Source organism: Nomascus leucogenys, chromosome X (assembly GCF_006542625.1).
Source record: "Nomascus leucogenys isolate Asia chromosome X, Asia_NLE_v1, whole genome shotgun sequence".
NCBI classification, from domain to species: domain Eukaryota; kingdom Metazoa; phylum Chordata; class Mammalia; order Primates; family Hylobatidae; genus Nomascus; species Nomascus leucogenys.
The window spans coordinates 94,231,398-94,251,346 of record NC_044406.1 but is presented as its reverse complement, the minus strand read 5'-3'; the positions used below and the strand labels follow the sequence as shown (position 1 = coordinate 94,251,346).

Here is a 19,949-nt window from a genome sequence, read left to right as displayed (position 1 = left end):
TTCTTGTAACCTTGGGTCAAAGATTTTTCAGATATGACACCAAAAGCACTGTCCATAAAAGAACAAATTAGCAAACTGGACTTCATCAAAATTCACACATTTGCTCTGTGAAAGACATTGTTTAGAGACTGAAAAGGAAAGCTACACACTGGAAGAAAATACTTGCAAATAATATATTTAACAAACGGCTTGTATCCAGAATATATAAAGAACTCTCAAAACTCAATAAGAAAACAACCCAATAAAAAAGCAGGCAAAGATCTAAACAGACACTTCACCCAAGAAGATGCATGGCATCAAATAAACACATGAAAAGATGCTCAACATCATTAGTCATTAGGAAAGTGCAAATAAAAATCACAATGAGATGCCACTATGCACTATCAGAATGACTAAAGTAAAAAAAGGATACTGAAAATACCAAGTGCTGATAAGGATGTAAGAAAATGACTCTCATACATGGCTGGTGGGAATGAAAGATGGTACAACTACATTTGAAAACAGTAAAGTTTCTTTACAAAATTAAAGAGGTCTAGCATATGCTCAGACCATTACACTCCTAAGTGTTTACCCCAAAGAAAAGAAGGCATATGTCCATACAAAGACTGGTATGTGAATGTTCATAGAAGCTTTATTGTAATAACTAAAACCTGGAAACAACCCCAATATTTATCAACAGGTGAATTAATAAACACATTCTGGAACATCCATACCATGAAATACTACTTGACAATAAAAATGAATGAAATAATTGATACATGCAACAACACAGATGGATCTCAAAATCAGTATGCTGAGCCAAATAAGTCAGATCAAAATAAGTGTACATTCCATGTGATCTCATATCTATATAACTCTAAAAAGTGCAAACTAATCTATAGTCACAGAAAGCAGGTCAGTGGTAGCCTAGGGCTGGGAGGGATGAATTACAAAGTGGCCTGAATAAACTTTTGGGTGTGTTGGATATGTTCAATATTTCGATTGTGGTGATGGTTTCAAGGGCATAAACATAGGTCAAAACGTATGGTATTGTGTACTTTAAACATGTACGGTTTATCATTTGTCAATTAGACCTCAATAAAGCTGTTACATGTAAAAAAGAAAGAATACAGCTGAAGTCCATATCATCATGAAGCAGAAGGATAGGATGGACATGATCTTGTCACTAAATTCTAAAATATTCAAACCAAGGCAATCCTTGGAAGCTTGAATTAAGAAATTCAGGGCAAAAAAAAAAAAAAAAAAAGAGAACTAAACTTACAAAATTCACAGAGCAACCACAACTCATTGTCTCCTAGAAGGTTGGTAAATGAACCTGAGGCTGTTTGGGAAACGTTCCTAACATTTTAGGTTGTCAAAACAGTCAAAAGGGACAATGACAATGTCTCATAGCACCTCCCTGGGTATTACCATCAGAGACAGATGAAGTTCGAGGTTTTTTTCTCTCATTAAGAGCTGTTGTATGTCCTATGGGCACCTAAAACTCAACATTTCCCAAAATGAACTCATCTTTTCCCTAAACCCATTCCATTGTCTGTATTCTTGAACTTGGGGAATGATACCACCTCTACAAGACACTCATTAAGTTAAAACCTATCCATTCTACCCTTTAAATCTCTCTTGAAACCCATCCCACCTCCTTCATCATAGCCCTGGTTCTAGCCCTTGTCATTTCTTCTGGATAACTGCCATTGCTCCCTAGCTGGTGTACTTCCTTAGCACTGTGTGGTCTTTTGAAATTGCTCATCTGACCAGGCTATTCTTCTCTTTTAATAATTTCTGCTCTCCTACTCTCCCGCAGAATTTCTTTACTTTGGCTGCACATTAGGATCACTTGAGGAATTTAAAAAAATACCAGTGTTTGGACCCCACTCCCATAGATTTTGATTCAACTGGTCTTGGATGGGGCACAGCATTTTCCCAAAGCCTCCCAGATAATTTTAATGTGCATCTAAGCTTAAAACCACCATCATAAAACAGAGGTTCTCAAAGTCTTTTGGGCATCAGAATCCCCTGGAAGGCTTGTTAAAACACAGAGTACTGAATTCTACCTCCAGAGTTTCTGACTCAGTAGGACTGGGCTGGGGCCTAAGAATTTGCATTTCTAACAAGGTCCCAGTTGATGCTGATGCTACCACTCCAGGAAGCATGAAATTGCAAAGAATCTATAACAGCCACACTTTAAGAACCGCCGCCCAGCCTCAATCATAAAGTCTATGCTTGCCTTGGCGTACCAAAAGCCTTTGATCACTGCTTCCTGTCTCTCCAATTTTATTCCCTACTCCTCTTTACCTCACATCCCGTATTCTAGCCATAAAAAATCACTCATGGTTATCTCATGATCCCATGCTGTTTCATGCCACCATGGCTTTGTAAATGCAAGGCCCTTTGCTTAGAGTATGCCCCCTCCATTCCATCTCTCTACACAGCAAACTCTCATTCATTCTTCAAGGCTAAGAGCATGCATATATCACTTTTTCCATGAAGCGTGCACCATCTGTCTTGCGTAGAGTTGGAAAAATGCTTCCTGAGTGCCCTCATCTTCATTGCACCCTGCTGCTGTCATATTTATTGACGCACATATAAGCTCTAGTGAGCCAGGACAGTTCTTTATTCACTTCTGATTGCTAGTACCTAGCATAGGGCTTAACCCAGAGTAAGCGTCTAGTAAATGTTTCTGGATAAACTGAATTGGGAATCATCTCATACTGGAGCTAGGTATTGGGGGTTGGGACCCGTTGAAACCCAAATGGGCTTGTTAAACTTTAGGATCCCGTGAGGATGCCAGAGTTACTGGGATTGCTTGTTTCTGAAAACTGATGAGATCTGAGTGGACAAATAGACAGGACTTTGAGCCACAGCCAGCTCAGGTCACCAGGCCAGCCAACTTGGCCATGGCCTACAATGGTAGCAGAAAAGGAAGGAAAGGGCCTTCAGGGCTACCTGGAGGTTGGAAAAACTTATATAGCTACTTCATTGTGATGGCAGAACAGCCTGCCTGCTTCTTTGTCTACTGGTCTGTCTGTGTATCCCCAAGCCAGACTCTACCTGGATGTATAGGTACTCGAAAGCAGCAGGATCCCGACGCAGCAGCTCCACAGGGTCTTTGGGAAAGAAGCTTATTCGGAAGAGACATTTCATTCCGTGATAGTGTGTCCGCTGTACCACCTGAATTCCAGGGATGAAAGGGGAGAAGAAAAGAGATCTGGAATCAATGGCTGGGGAGTTGGGCAGGCAGCTCAGTGGCTCCTTAAGGTGGGGCTTGGGGCAGAGCTAAGCTGTTGTTTCCTACTCTGTCTCCAACCTGGCTGATTCCACTTATCCTCAGAGGAAAGTAGTGGGGAGTCAGGTCTTTTCTACACTTCTGACCCAAAATACAAGGAATTTTCAAATCACTTATCTAGGACATGACTTTTATCAACCATTGGGTCTAAAGCCCAAGACACTAGGCAGGAAGGGAGGGCTCCTGGCAATGGCTCAGACTCTTTACTTGCTGTGGGATTCATGCCTTTACCTTGCAGAGGGGCTCAGCCTCAAGCAGAGTAAATTGCGGATTAGAGTAAATCGAAGGTTTAAAATATTATTTCAAGGTACAGATGAAACATCTTGGCACTGTATTGAAAATTGTTGAACCTGGGAATGGGTAATAGGGTTAATGATACTATATTCCTCCTACTTGTGTGTATGTTGGAAAGTTTTCATAATAAAAAAGTTTAAAATCCCATTTGGAACAACAGACCAACTGAATTCAAAGGGTTGCTTGGGGGTGAGGGAGGTGCTTAGGCCTCCCTCCAGGCAGGACGCCCACAACCTTTCCTTCCCACCAGTGAGTCTCTGTATTGCATTTGGCTGAGAGCTAAACTTGAATCTCTCTTTCCAAAAATCCTTTCATCTTTTTGTGTCTGATTTGGGGTTTTGTTTGGCTTTCATGTAGGCTCTGAAAAGGTATTTCTTCCACTGTGCCTCTCCAACTCTGTCCCACCCTACTTGGTAGTACTGATTGGCTTTGATTGCATCTCTGACACTTCTTGGTGCTTCACTGTTGATGAAACGCTATCCAGGAATCCTGGATTTCCCTAGCCCTTTTCCATATGGTGAGGGCTAGAAAGACCGGATACTTTTTCCTACTCTACCTTGTAAATTGATGTGGGTGACATGCCGCCTATTTTTGGCCCTACTCAGCCAATTCCCAACTCCCACTTGTCCTAGGATAAGTGGGAGTTGGGAATTGGCTGAGTAGGGTCCACTCCCTGACCCTCCCATAACAGCCTTCATGCAAAAGGCCAAGTTTTCTCTCAGGAAGCAGAAAAATCTATCATGTGGGGTTTCCAGGAGACAGAAGACTTGCAACTGCTCCTTATCTCAGCATTCTGGGTGCCATGTGGTGAATCACCCCATACTCTTCCCCCTAGAGACCAAGACTAATGATCTTCATGCTCTTCTCAGCTCACAAAGGCCAATGCCAAAAGCCTTCTGGAGGTGGATAATACCAGCTTTGGGTGAGAACTGTGACTTCTGGGAACCGGCTGAGCATATCATTATAAATTTTCCAGACAGGGAGTGCCTTGGGTCTTCTCTACTAGAGGCCACATGCAAAGCTATCTGTAAAAAAGAGTTACTTACATAAGCCAGGGGTTGCTTGTCCTGAAGAAGCAGAAACTTGTGATTCTGTTCTGGCCCGGCATACTCAAGGACAAGAGCAAAGTGCTCAATGTACCTCAGGGAAAGGCGGTCCTGTAATGTTACCATCACATCCTGTGGGACCGAAAAGAGCCTTGAGAGGGAGATTAGTTCTGGCCCTAAGCTATTCTAAGCACCAAACATGGGAGGGGGGATTAAACACCAAGAAAAGAAATATAGTCCTGGAGAGAAGGCTGCAACACTGGCCTTTATGGTAGCCCAGGCTCTGTGATCCACAATGAGGAAAGTGACCCATGAGTGCTGCTCAGAGGCCTGGGCCCTGGGGAGAGGTGCAGGGGGTTAGAGATAGGTGTTTCTGAATTTCACCTGGGCAGGCATATGGCAAAAGAAGGTCATGTCTCTCCCTCCCTGACTCTCTCCTTCCATTCAACAAATTATCTTTTAAACGCTTACTAAGTGCCAGGCACTGTGTTGGTTCTCCCTTCACCTTCTCTTATAAGTCACAATATCCACTTGGGATAGTCTGTCAACTCTTAGGAATGAACAAAAGCAAAAGTGACATTTATATGATTAAAAAGCATACTATTTCTGGATTCATAATCTAAATCAGATGACTTGAGTTACTGGCAAAATGTTCATTTTTGACCATAACTGGATTTTATAGATGATCAATTTAGCAACTTGAAAAATGTGTCCATGCAGAGGAACTATGTCATGTGTTTTGTGTACAGTCATAAATCTGACTACTTCTGGGTTCTATCTGCTCTGCTGCCCTACTTTTAATATTAGGGTGTCTGAAAACATTTCAGTAGGGTTTGCACAAATGTCAGTTCTGAGACTTCTGCCACTGATTTGCTGTGACTTTGGCTTATACACTGGGCTCCAATGTGTGTGTTCATGGAGTCAGCATCTCTCAGCCCCCAAAGGCTGGAAAGAATCAAACTTGGGAATATGAAACATCTTTACAACTGCAGTTGCCAAACAAGCCCCTCAGTGAACACTGAAAGACGTTCAGTTATTCAAATGTTAGGCTGGAAATTGGTGGGTACTTCAGAGCATCTCTTGTGTTGTCCAAGTAGACACAGAGGCGCCAGTGTTGCTGGGGCTCTGTCAGGGACAGATGAGGTTTTCTTTGCAGTTTGGCTGCACTGGGATTGTGGACAGCCAATCCGGCGATTGCCAACTGGTGTTACAAGTGTAACAGCCCCTGTGCCAGGCTGTCAATTCACCCAGGTACCTCTCTGGGACAAGTGGCTTGGCAGCCTGTCAAAGCTCCAATAAGTCGCCAGCACACCCTTCCTGGAGTCAGATTGAGATCACAAGTGAGGGGAACACTGCTGTATTGGAAGGCTGGGGCTATCTGGAAGCCACAATGGTGCTGATGATGTGAGGTGGGAGAACTTCAGAGAAGACTCCAAGGGGAAAGAGAGGGCACTAAACACTCCAGTGTGGAGACAGAGTCCACAATGGACATACCATCCCATGAATAAACCACCAAGGAGGATTCTGACACAAAGAGATATTCACATCTGGAGAAGGCACATTTGGACACCTCCTGGGTGGTCTAGTTCTGTTTCAATGCCCCCTCCCATGCCCCCTTCAATAGCCAAAAGAACATTCTATGGCACCCTAAGTCGTATGTTTTGGTCCTACGTCCCCTGGGGGATCCACCTAGGCCTAAGCCTTTCAAAAAAATTCTCCATTCAGGGACTGTCCCACTCCCTGCAGAATACTTAGCTTCTCCAACCCTAAAACACAAAATGCCAGTAGCACACCAAATGATTGGGATGACCTAAAACATCCTTAGACACTTCCAAAAGCTCTCTAAGAGTGGGAAGTACCAATCCTGGTTGAAAATCACTGGCAAGACCCATTCTGAGCACCTGATAACTCCTCTTAGCAAACGTTTGTTGGTCCAAGAGTTTCTTTACTTATAGGATTGCCTTGGTCCCAGTATGGGAACCACAGGGTACCTGTGGACCAAGCTAGGTTTTCTGGGTAGACACTGTAGCTGCCCAGCAGTTTGGGCGGCATTAGTTGCATTAAAATACTCATTCTGGGGATGGCATTCTCTTTCTGGAGAGAGTCCAGAAGATGCAGGAATGGATATTTCTGTCCCAGAGCAGAGTTGAATCTGGGGTGAATCATATCATCACTTCTATTCCTAAGGATTAGAGGAAAGTCACTAGGACTTTCTGACACCTGGCTGAGCTGTAAAGAATCACAGCTCAGTAATTGCTCTTCCTGTGAAAAGAACAGCCAAAGAGGCTGTGGCTGGACATTTCAAATCTTGGTTCAGTGCTTGAGATCAGGTTGTTATTTAAAAAGGAAGGCATAACTAAGCTAATCTCCCAAGAGACTGTGTTTATTTCTGTGCATAAACTTGTGTAGGTGTTATTGTATCAATATAAATCACTTTTGCTTTATAAATGGCTTAATGATCTTCATATTGCTTAGTTCTTAAAAGTCCTGAAGGACCCCATGTAACACAAACACAAAGCAGTTCACAAGTATAAGTGCACACACACGGTTTAACAATTATTAGCACACAGTTGGGCATGCAAACTTCTACCACCACTCTCATCTGGGACTGTGCATTTTTGCAGCCTTGTGCTAACAAGCATCCAGAGCTTACTCCAGTGGCAAGCAGCTATGTGCAGACTCAGAGGAATACAGGACACACAACCGCATGTACTCTGGAGAGGGCAATGCTGACCAGGGGGAGGAGACTGTATGTACCTTAACAGTGGTCCGACCATCAAATGTGAATGACTTGATCTGCCCATTTTCTAAGAAAACCTTCAGGACGTTGGGGATTAGGAGGAGAGCTTCCTTCTTCATCATTTTCTGTGAACAAGCAGGGAAAGGACAAGGAGAGGGGCTCATTTAGAAGGAGGTACGAAGCCAGAGGAAGGGTGTGAAAAAGGGGAGAGAAAAGGTGATGGAGACAGAGAGCCAAAGGTGTAGGAGGACAGAGACAGAGGAAAGAGCAGATCAATAATACATGGGGACCAGAACCAAATTCCCCAACAAGACACTGAGCCATAACAAAAGCCCGCCTCCATTTGACATCACGGAGCACCCACACTCTACTGTAGTTCAAACCTCCACAGATCAGAGCAAAGGGATCACCGCACACCCCCTGAAGGGCTGATGAGAGGCCTCCTTTGGAGTCTACCTCACCCACCTGATCTTATCTCTGACATTTTTTTGAACACCTTCTACAAAGCTTCTAAACTGATCTTATCTCCTGATACCTCCCTTTCCCTGAGGCCCTTCACAAGCCAAGATCATGTCCTGTCAAGGCCTTTGCTCTGCCTTTTCCCCTCCCTAGGCCCTTTCTGACCTGGCCCCTGCCTAGTCTCCACAGTCACGTCTTGCTATTCCTAGTACCCACACCTCTTTCACACCTCCATACCTCTGATGATTCTTCATTATTCAGGGACTGTCGCCCTCTCTGCACAACACTTAGCATCTCCGACCCTGAGACATGAAGTGCCAGTAGCACACCAAAGCATTGGGATGACCTGAAACACCCTCAGACATTTTCTTTTCTTTTTTTTTCTTTTTCTTTTTTTGAGACGGAGTCTCGCTCTGTCACCCAGGCTGGAGTGCAGTGGCGTGATCTCGGCTCGCTGCAACCTCTGCCTCCTGAGTTCAAGTGATCCTCCTGCCTCAGCCTCTCTAGTAGCAGCTGGGATTACAGGCGAGAGTCACCACGCCTGGCCCTCAGACATTTTCAAAAGCTCTCTAGGAGTGGGAGGTACTGACTCTGATTGAGACATTCTTAATAAAAATTCATTAAATAAAGACTGTTCTCTTTCTCTGAGGACTCTAAAAGAAAGAAAGAAAGAAAAAGCTGTTCCCTCTGCCTTTCTCTTTTCCTCTTTGGCAAACTCCTATTTATCCTACAAAACCCAGCTCAAATATGTATTCTGTAAAGCCTTGGTCTAATATCATCAGATACCTGGACCTGGTCTTTCCATGCATTCCTATAGCAATTTATGCACACTTCTCACAATGCTCTCACCTGGGCCTGGACTCCCCCAGGTCCAGACCTGTGATGAGGCTGCTATGGTCCATACTGGCGGCAGCATGGAGGAGGGTGCTGTTGTAACATCAGGTAATTTCACGAGTGCAGCGAGAGTTGGAAGATTGATGTCTGTCTCTCACCCAGACAAGAGCCTCACACTATGCCTGGTGGCCTGTCCGAGAGAATGAAGTAACTCTAGGTGGGTCCTAGCTACTCTGTGGCATTTGCATTCAGATTAGACTGGAGTGGGGGGCATTGTTACGCCTGTAGACTAGCGTATTTTGTTTTGTTTTGATTTGTTTTTGAGACAGGGTCTCACTCTATTGCCTAGGCTGGAGTGCAGTGGTACAATCACAGCTCACTGCAGCCTCAAACTCCTGGGCTCAAGTGATCCTCCTACCTCAGCCTCCCAAACAGCTAGGACTACAGGCATGTGCCACTACACCTAGCTAGGTTTTTGTAGGGACAAGGTCTCACTATGTTTTTACTTTTTGTAGGGACAAGGTCTCACTATGTTGCCAAAACTCACCTATATCATATTTTTGAAGGATATTTGTCTTTCACAATCAAATGGTGAAATGAGAGCACAAAGACCATGTCCTATTTATCTTTGTAGTCCCAACACTAAACAAAGTTCCTGGCACACATTTGGTGCGCAATAAATGGCTGCTGAATGAATGGGCAGTAGGTGCTTGATGTGCACTTACTGAATGATCACTCTCATCCCAACCATTTCCCCCATTTCCCTGGGCCAACATCATCATCAGTTCTATAGGAATGGAAAAGCTGCAGAGATAACCAGATTCCTTAATTCACTGGGCATTCATTGAACCTCTACTGTATGCCCAACACTATGCTAAGTCATGAGAGCTACAGGAGATTTAAATCCAGCCTTAAATTCTTGTTGTAGTGACTTGGCACACATACACATTATAAAACCAAAACAAACCAACAGGTATAAGATGGCTAAACTTTCCTAGATAAGGCAAATTGGATTTTGATTTTGAAGGAGACAGTGGGTGTGGATGATTTGAGAAGCCAGATGAGAACAGTCTAGACCTAGAGACTGTCGTGGATCATGGACAAAGCATGGAAAAAGGAACAAGCAAATCCTCCTGGGTTGGGGTACGGTTGATAGTGGTGAGGAGCCAAGAGACAAGCTTGGCTGTGGTCAAGCCAAGGTGGGAAGTGATGGGATATAAAATTGGAAGAGTGTGACTCCCTGGTCCCCTCCCTGATCTTGAGATGCCTTGCTCCTGCCAGGCCCAGAGGCCCTGGATCCCAGTGGTGGCAGGTTTTATTTAGCACACTGGGTTGGACTCAGATAATTACTTAATTGAATTTGCTTAAAAATAGAGTTGGCAAGGAACACCCACAAGATTTACTTTTGCTCTGGCTGCTTAATAAAGCCTTGGAACACGAAAGGAAAGGGTTGATAGGAGAGCCTGGAGTCACCTGGGCCTGGACTCCCCCAGGTCCCGACCTGTGATGAGGCTGCTATGGTCCATACTGGCGGCGGCATGGAGGAGGGTGCTGTTGTAACATCAGGTAATTTCATGAGTGCAGCGAGAGTTGGAAGATTGATGTCTGTCTCTCACCCAGACAAGAGCCTCACACTATGCCTGGTGGCCTGTCCGAGAGAATGAAGTAACTCTAGGTGGGTCCTAGCTACTCTGTGGCATTTGCATTCAGATTAGACTGGAGTGGGGGGCATTGTTACGCCTGTAGACTAGCTGTGCCTGTAACTTAGCTGTGAAGTATGGAGAGGGGAATCATGGTGGAAGAAGGAGAAAGCGGAGAAGGGGAAGTAGAAGGGAGAGGAAGAGAAGAGAGGGGAGGGGAGTGGGGAGGAAGGGAAGGAGTTCTTCACTGGGTGGCCTGCCCTTGACTGATTACTCTGCAATGTTGAGATGGGATAGGATGCGCCTGTTCATACTTCCCAAATCCAAGTCATACGTCCTCTGGGTTTTCAAGCACTCAGAATGCAAATATCCTCCTGGTGACTTGGACCTCGGGGTCTGTTTCACCCTGATTTGCAGGGACTCCATATTACTCCTTTTCCTCTCTGCTCACCAATTATCACTTCTCTTAAACCTTTTCTTCTAGGATTGACACAGATTCCAACCATCAATTATTCAGACAGCTTGCCCAGTGGGGTCCTGTAGTCCCCTGGGTTTGCCAGCCTTCCTCATGCAGAGATGGAGGAGGGCATAGGCTGAGTTTGGGAATGAGAGTCAGGGAAATGGAGATGGAAGACATCTGTGTCCTCTATCCCTTCTGCTCACTAACTCTGCCTCAAATAATACAGAAGTGCCTGGCACCCTGCTGATTTCCCTGCTCTGGGCCTGCTATCTTCTCCCAACAACTGTGGCTGTGCCTCAGTACGTAAATGCCAAGGGCCTCCAGACAGCTCTGCCCATCATAGCTATCAAAAGCACACAAGTGCCTGTTAGCTCTAGCTATCCCCTCTGTCCCCACCGGGTTATCACTAACTTCTGCAGATTCCTGAGGGACTTGGCCAGAATGCATGACTGCTTGACACACTTCTTGTCTGCTCTTCACCTGCCTCTTCTCATTTGCACATCTGGAGCTGACAGTTCATTGCATGTAAACCTCCCAAAGCAGTAAGAAACACTGTGGCTGGCCAAGACTCCCCAAATTGGCAGCTGCATGGCATGGGCTGTCAAATATTACCTGTTCTTCGAAACAATACCACCCAGTAGTAGATTTTGTATTGTCTCAATCTGAACCACTTGTCTCCCTCAACATTGCTGAGAGGTATTTGGTAGCAAGGAACAGGTATTTATTTTGCCTCCCCTCTGGTGCTAAGAACATAGCAGGTGCCTAATAAAAACTTGGTGACTTAATGAGAGTCTGTATCATTTCCCTTAGGCAACTTTACTCATCACTGCATAGCCTTTTTCGGTCAAGATATGGAGTTGCAAGATCACTTAAATGTGAAGAGAGCTCAATTTCACCAGCCACTCATTCCCTGGGTCTTCAAGAAGCCATTATTTCCTTCCTGTTTCTATCAAGTAGCAAAAGATGTTTATGGAGCACTTGCTCTGAGTGTAAGCTACTGTGTTAGGGATGGAAATTTCTCTAAGCATCAGAAGGATCTTGAGTGAATCAATATATATTCCTTCTCCCCACAATGCCTGGGGCCTCTCTGGATGTCACATATCCCTCTTCACTCGCTACTTTTCCCCCTCCAGCACCTGGACGCTCCCACTCTAACCCATTAGGAAAGCTGTCCACTATAAGAAGCCCCAGAGCAAGAGCTTGACAGCCAGGCAGATTATGGCCAGGGGCTGAGGAGACGGAGCTGAAGCTACACTTACTGCATCTGTTTCTCCGACTGCCACCTGCTCAGAAAATCGAACCTTCACAGGATTGGACCTCAACTTGGCCTTCTTCGCGGCACTGATGAAAGCAGATTTTGGGGACTGGAAAAAGAACAGAGAGATGGTGAGTTCTCCATATCTAGGGAAAGCCTAACCTTTGTCACGTCAGAGTTAAGATGTCCCAGTACAGGTACACTTTGCATTACTGATCAAGGAGTCAATAAACAAATATTAATTACCTATTAGGTGCAAGGCAATGTGCTAAATGCTTCCCTATGTAATTGGTGTGTCCTGAAACAGCTGGGCATGAATTGAATTTGGGTAGATTGAACCCCATTATTAATACTCTAGGCCTAGGGGAGTTTGCAAAAGTTCTTTAGTAATAACATACATTGAGTTTTTATATATTTGGTTTTCTTAAAGTGAGATAGACCTAAAGGGTGTCTTTTTATTATTATTATTATATCTGAATATAAGCATCCCAAAGAATTTACAGAAATGATCTTGTTTACCTCACAGACATGCCCTGCCCCTAGGAAGGAGATGCATAATAAATACTATTTTAGATGCGGGAGAAAGGAGACCTAGCACTCCAAAAGGATTTATCCACAGTTACTACATTATTGGGGAATAAAGATGTGAGAGATTTAACCCAAGTCTCCTGGCTTTCTAGTTTTGGGCTCTGCACCACTTTGTTTATCCAGTTCTGTAAGAAATGCCCAAAAAATTAGCCAGGCTTGTGTTTATTTATTTATTTTTAGACGGAGTTTCACTCTTGTCGCCCAGGCTGGAGTGCAATGGTGCAATCTCGGCTCACTGCAACCTCTGCTTCCTGGGTTCAAGCGATTCTCCAGCCTTGCCTCCTGAGTAGCTGGGATTACAGACATGTGCCACCACACCCAGCTAATTTTGTATTTTTAGTAGAGATGGGGTCTCACCATGTTGGCCAGGCTGGTCTTGAACTCCTGACCTTAGGTGATCCACCTGCCTCAGCCTCCCAAAGTGCTGGGCTTACAGGCCACCATGCCTGGCTGGCTTTTTAGTTCTTGAAAACTCTCCCACAATTTTATCGGAAGCATGATTAGCAAACACTGGAAACTAAGCCTTTCCTGGGTGCCCCTTGGATTCTAGCTCCCTGCTGAGCTCCGTAAGGCCCAGCAATTAGGAATACAGGAGTCGTGCTGAGGGGCATCCTCATTGTCTTTGGGGGGCCGTTTATTCATTCATTTGACAAATTTAGCAAGGGCCTACTACATGCCACACAGTGTTCTAGGTGATGAGGGATAGAGCAGTGAATAAGACAGACAAAACTCCCTGGCCTCATAGAGCGTCCATTCCAGCAGGAATAGACAGACGATAAATATCTTTTAGGTAGCAAAGAAGGACTATGAGGAAAAATAAGGCAGGGTAAAGGACTACACAAGAGAATGAGTGAGTTAGAGTGGGAGAAGTGAGGGTATTATTTTAGCGATTTTGAAATACATAATACATTATTATTAACTATAGTCACCATGCTGTGAAATAGATCTCAAAAACTTATTCCTCCTGTCTAACTGAGCCTTTGTATCCTTTGAACAGCATCTCCCCATTCCCTCCCAACCTTAGCCTCTAGTGATCACCATTCTATGCTCCACTTCTATGATTTTGACTTTTTTAGATTCCGCATATAAGTGAGATCATGTGGTATTTGTCTTTCTGTGTCTGGCTTACAATAATAATTATTATTATTTCACTTAGGATAATGTCCTCCAAGTTCATCCATGTAGTAGCAAATGACAGGATTTACTTCTTCTTAAAGGCTGAATAGTATTCCATTGTGTATTTATACCACATTTTCTTCATCCATTCATCTGTTGATGGCAGACATTTAGGTTGTTTCCATATCTTGGCTATGGTGAATAGTGCTGCCATGAACATGGGAATGCAGATGGCTCTTTGGCATACTAATTTCAATTCCCTTGGATATACATCCACAAGTAGGATTGTGCGGGTTATATTTTTAATTTTTTTTTTTTTTTTCTGAGAAGGAGTCTTGCTCTGTCGCCCAGGCTAGAGTGCAGTGGTGCGATCTTGGCTCACTGCAACCTCTGCCTCCCCAGCTCAAGTGATTCCCCTGCCTCAGCCTCCCGAGTAGCTGGGATTACAGGCAGGCATCACCATGCCCAGCTAATTTTTGTATTTTTGGTAGAGATGGGGTTTCACCATGTTGGCCAGGCTGGTCTCGAACTACTGACCTCAAGTGATCCACCCACTTTGGCCTCCCAAAGTGCTGGGATACAGGTATGAGCCACGGCTCCCGGCCACTGTGGGAGGTTATTTTAGACAGGATGGTCAGGGAAGACCTCTTTAAGGATGAGACATTAAGCAGAAACTTAAGGAAGTGAGGGAAAGCCACCAGGTTATCTGGAGAAAGGCTTCTGGGCAGAAACTACAGTAAAGGCCCTGAGGTGAATTGAGGTGTATGAAGAACAGCAAGGAAGGCCAAGGTGGCTGGAGTGGCGTGATGGAGGGGGAGCAAGAGGGGAGATGCTCAGAGAGGCAGCTGGGGGCTGGGTCATGTAGGACCTTGTAAACCACGGTGAGAACTTTGGATTTCACTCCACTAGAGGGATTTGATTGAACAGAGTCTGATGTGCGTTTTAAAAGGAAGCCTCTGGTTGCTGTGTGGAAAACAGAGCGTAGGAGGGCAATGGCAAGAGCATGGAGACCAGTTGGGGGTCTCTAAGTACAATATTTGTAACTGCAATAATATGGTTGAAACATAATGGAGGCTTGGGCTAGGATGGTAATGATGGAGTTGAAAAGTGAGTGAATTCTGGATATATTGTGAATACTGAATTAGGATGATATGTTGACTGATTGAACATGAGAGTGAGAAAAAGGGAGACTTCAACTGAAAAAATGGACTTGCCATTTACTGAGATGAAGAGGACTAGGGAGTGAATCAGGTTTGGGGTTACTTCAAACCACCATGCCTATGGGCCTTGCCATGGAGCCCGAGTCCTACAATCAGGAATTTCTTTGTGTTAAGGCCCTGAAGGTCCCTGCCAGCTGGGAATACGCTAAGTTATTATCTACCATTTACACTGCAGTTGAGATTCATTTACCAGATCAGCCACAGGAGGGCAGGGCCCTAAGATACACATCAGAAACAAACGTCCTCATTGTGTCTTAGGCCCTGGTCCCAGCTGTGTTCTCTGTCAGAGCCAGCAATCTCATTCCCACAGAGGGGAGACTGCAAAAAACCACTTGTTTCACCTGAGTCTAACAGGAACTCAGGCAGTGAGTGTCAGTCCTGGCTGCATAGTAGAAATGCTGGGAGGAGCTTTTAAAAATCCTGAAGCCCAGGGCCCACCCCAGACCAATTACATCAGAATTCCTGGGGGTGAGGTCTGAGCATCAGTATTTTTTTCAAGTTTCTGATGATTTCCAAATGCAGCCAAGATTAAGAACCATTGAGCTACAGGAACCTTAGACTTCTCATCCTGAGCCAAAGGGGCAATTTGTTGGCAGCAGACAATATAGCACAATGAAATCCAGAGCTGGAGATCGTTGCAGAAAGTGATCACAGTATTGATTATACATGGAGTTGATAAATGCCTTTGTGTGTTGCACAGCCTGGTGCTCCAATCCTGAGCAGGGGCTTCAGGCTGAGGCAGAAGCAAGAGAAAGGGGCAAGATAGAAAGATCTGTAGCTATGCTCAGGCAGCTGTGTTTGATTCCATCTCCACAGTCATCCAAAGTTCCACCAAGGTGCCACAAACATGAGGCAAGTGGAATCTTTCTACCTGACAGTCACCTCTCTTCTCTGCCATCATCTGCCCTCAGATGCCTGCATGGCACAGTGTGTAGAATGAGGCATCTCTAGAGACCTGAATGGGCCATGCAGCTCAACCTTCATTTTCACATGTGAAACAGAGGCCTGGGAAGAGTATATACTTTACCCAAAGTATTGAAATAATTGAGTAGCAGAGCCGAAACCAGAACCCAGGTTTCCTGAGCCTTTGCTTAGTGGTTGTTCCCCCACAGCAGGCTAAAGCTGGGAGTCCTTTCCTGGTCTTTCATCCACTGGTTCTGGTTCTACCTTGGTGTTATGTAATGGACTCAAACAAATGAAGAACCCCAACTGGTATCCTTTTATGTATTCACCACAGTGAAGAGGATGGCATCCTTGCTATCCCTACCAAAGATGCAAGATTAGATCCTGTCCTAGAGAGTTTCTGTTTGTACCACTGAAAACAAAGATTCAGTTAATTATAGGCACAAACCACAAAGGAGAAAACGAAATTGCCAATATTTTCAGGGATTATAATCATTTCCAGGTGTCTGTTTCAGAGTTATTTTCAGCTTGTTTATACTTCATTCCTCATTGACCCTTGTCCTGTTGGTCTCTAAGATTCCATCCTATTCTCAGTCTTCAGCCTTGATGCTGGTGACTCATTCATTACCAGCTGGTCTCTGCTAGATGTCATGGAGTCACATCTAGCCTTATGCTCAGACACAGGTGAGGCCTGCTTTGCAGTGATATGAGGGGCCTCTCAGAGGCCTCCATGTCCCAAAGCATCTTCAAAGCTCAGCTGTGGGGCTTGAAGTTCGTAATATTAGGGGCACTCCTTTGAATTACAATGTTGAGAATTGGGAAGGCCCTGGTCAAAATGTGAATGCGGTAGCAGGAAGGCATAATACACTTCAGGGGCCAGCAAATTACAGGCCTACATAGGCCAAATCTTGCTCACCACCTGTTTTTGTAAATAAAACTTTACTGGAACACAGCCGTGATCTTCATTTATGTATTGCCTATGGCTGCTTTTGTGCCACCACATATGGCCTGCAAAGCCTAAAATACTTATTATATGGCCCTTAAGAGAAACAGTTTGCCAACCTCTGCACTAATTCATAACCATGCACTAACCAGCTGTTTTTAAAACGTGTCCGATGATAAGAATCACTGAGGAGTGGTTGTTAAAGCACAGATGCCTAGGCTCACACCAGATTTTAAAAGTTAGAATCTCTGGAAGAGTGGGGCCCAGAAATTGACATTGTTGAAGACATCCCAATCCATTAAGCCTAGATTAATTGAGCACCTTAAGGCTGGAATGTTTGAGCTCTTCACTGACCCTATTTTTTTTCTCCAAGCAACTGGGAATCTCATTTTGCAACAGGCACCCTTTCTGGCTAAAACGAATTTTGGCTTGAAACACGAGACTAGAATTGCTAAGTACCTCTGGGGCCACTGCAAGCCGCTTGAAGCAAATATGAAGCCAGCAGCTTGGTGGAATAAGGAATAGAAGAGAGTCTGCCTTTCCCTCAGCGCAGAATTCAGCAGCTGGTTATTTTTTGACCATTTTTTAAATTTGTTGTCTGTATTAGTACAGATGTCAGGGTTGTGATCACTCAAATCTTGACCAAAGTCAGGTATAGGGCCAAATATTTTAGAGCAAGATAGGGTCCCGCTTTGGTAACAAAAAAATGAAACTCAGGTTCTTGAAGCTTTGACTGATTCGCCCTTCTGGCTCACTGCCTTTGACACCTGAGCCTACTTATAATCAATTCCTATAGCAACCACTGTGGGAGCCTAGGACAATGGAGGACCATCCTGGGAACCAGGGGGCCTTCCTTCCCACACTCAAGACTGCCTGGACATGAACATAACCTCTGCCTGACTTCCAAAGCCCGCCACAAACTACACCTGGCTCTCTAACCACCTCTCTCCAAGATCACCTTTTGCTGTACTTGGTGGTTCTATCCACAGCTCCCTGCACACACTGGGCTTGTTATCACTCCTGGACCCACCTCATGCTGTTTCCTCCCTGTCCCCATCCTTCAGGGTCTAGAGTGTCCCTCTGACTAGCTAAATGCCATCACTTTACAGCTTAGTTCAAACTCTTTATCCTCAATCCTTCCCCAACTCCTCAATTCCCCTTCTTGGATTTCCTATAGTACTCCTGTTAATCCACACTGCCATCACTCACATCCCCAACCAGGCTGTATAAGCAGAGATGCCATTTTACGGTAATATGTCTCCCCCTAGCATCAAGCACATAGTAGACATGGCATAAAATATATTAGTTGATTGCTAAAATTAGTAATGAATTAGTTCATTAATTCAGCACATATGGTTGGAGTATCTACCATCTGACAAACACTATACGTCAGGAAGCTCTGTAGAAAACCAGTTTCTCTGAGGTGGTTCCCATGATTTTGGCTTTCTTTTTCTGGGCAGGTAGCTCCAAGCAGAAGGGATTCCAGTTCTGTAAGTACAGGCTGTTTTCAGAACCAGAAAACTAGGGTTTCATTTGAAACAGATTATGCTTGCTTTATCAGGGTCATTCTTGGTCATAATCCGGTACTTCATCCGTTTAAAAATATTTACTGAGTACCTACTGTGTGCCAAGGTCTAAAGGTTTTAAGATTAATAAATATCCAGTCAGTCATGAGGACTAGTTGGTAATTCAAAGATTAAGGAACACCCTTAAATACACAGAAGCTTATTAAGTGGCTATCTATGCAGTATGGTTTGAGGGGCCCTGGGAAAGAACTCCTGTGACCCCTCTCCCCAGTTGTCTGCCATGCTATGAGTCACTCTTACAAGGAAAATGTCATCTGAAAGAGACTCCATATCAGAATCATTTGGTGAGCCTTTTCAAAAGACCAATACCAGGGCCTCATCTCCAGAGCTTCTAATTCAATGAGTCAGGGCAAGAGCCCAAGTATCAATATTTTCATGTTTTCTTTTTTTTTCTGTCTCTGCTGCTCGAATGAATCAGAAGTGACTATTAATAGTTTTCAGAGCTTCTCAGATGGTTGTAATGGATAAACAGGGTCAAGAACCATTACCAGGCCAGGTGTGGGGGCTCACGCCTGTAATCCCAGTACTTTGGGAGGCCGAGGCGGGCAGATTACTTGAGGTCAGGGGTTCAAGACCAGCCTGGCCAACATGGCGAAACATCGTTTCTACTAAAAATGCAAAAATTAGCCGGTATAGTGGCACATGCCTGTAATTCCAGCTACTCGGGGGGCTGAGGCAGAAGAATTACTTGAACCCAGGAGGTAGAGGTTGCAGTGAGCTGAGATGGCACCACTGCACTCCAGCCTGGGTGATAGAGCGAGACTTTATAAAAAAAAAATTACCAGCCACAATATGCAGGAGGAGGTATTAAGCCATTATCAGCCACAGAATGTAGGAGCTATTAATAGAAGGAGACTTGCAGATTGTCTGGTCCAGTGGGTTTTTTTGTTTGTTTGTTTGTTTTACAAATATAGACTCCTAGGCCACATCCTGGACCTATTAGGAGGTTGTCTTCTGGAAGTAGTGGTAATCAAACTTTAACATGACAAGAGTTCTGTAATAGGTAGCAGTCTCCTTGCACCCATGAGATGCCAAGTGCCTGCTGTGGACACAGTATTATTTTCTGTGATGTAGGGGGTATAACATTAAACACATATTGGAGGTCTTCAAGAAGGTTTCAGTATAGCTAAAGAGAGAAGATCTGTCAATGGAGACTTGTTAAGGTGGTTACGTTCTACAACATTTCCATGAACATTGAATTAGTGAATACTGAACTGTTGCTCCAATATTTCACATAAATTATGGTGTTAAAATTTAAAAACAACTCATCCTAGTAGCTTCTATGTTCTTTATTTTACAAAGAGAAAATGAAGCTCAAAATTGTTAAGTGACTTGCCTGAGGCCACTCCACTCACAGGTGCCAGAGTCAAGATTCAAACCCCGTCCAACTGGCCCCAGAACTGCAGTTTGTTTCTTGCACTACACTGCACTGCCCCCTGTCGTCTCCATCCTCTGATTACCTCTGTATGAGAACTGACACAAGAAGGCAGAGCATCACCTTGTCCAACCTCGGCTGGAACGTGTGCATTGGGTAAATCAAAATTTTCACACTCTGCACATGTCTGCAAATGACCAGGAAAGT

At 44.4% G+C, this 19,949-nt stretch overlaps 1 protein-coding gene across 1 annotated transcript in view; it reads right to left on the bottom strand.

Annotated features, from left to right (window-relative positions):
• Positions 1–19,949, bottom strand: part of FRMPD3 (FERM and PDZ domain containing 3) — an 83,476-nt gene that overhangs the window by 48,115 nt on the left and 15,412 nt on the right. Inside the window, exons 7-10 of the mRNA XM_030806514.1 lie at positions 12,016–12,120; positions 7,381–7,488; positions 4,624–4,755; positions 3,049–3,168 (exon numbers count right to left, since the gene is read on the bottom strand). Coding sequence (XP_030662374.1) covers positions 3,049–3,168; positions 4,624–4,755; positions 7,381–7,488; positions 12,016–12,120 — 465 coding nt within the window. The remainder of the gene's footprint in view (positions 1–3,048; positions 3,169–4,623; positions 4,756–7,380; positions 7,489–12,015; positions 12,121–19,949) is intronic.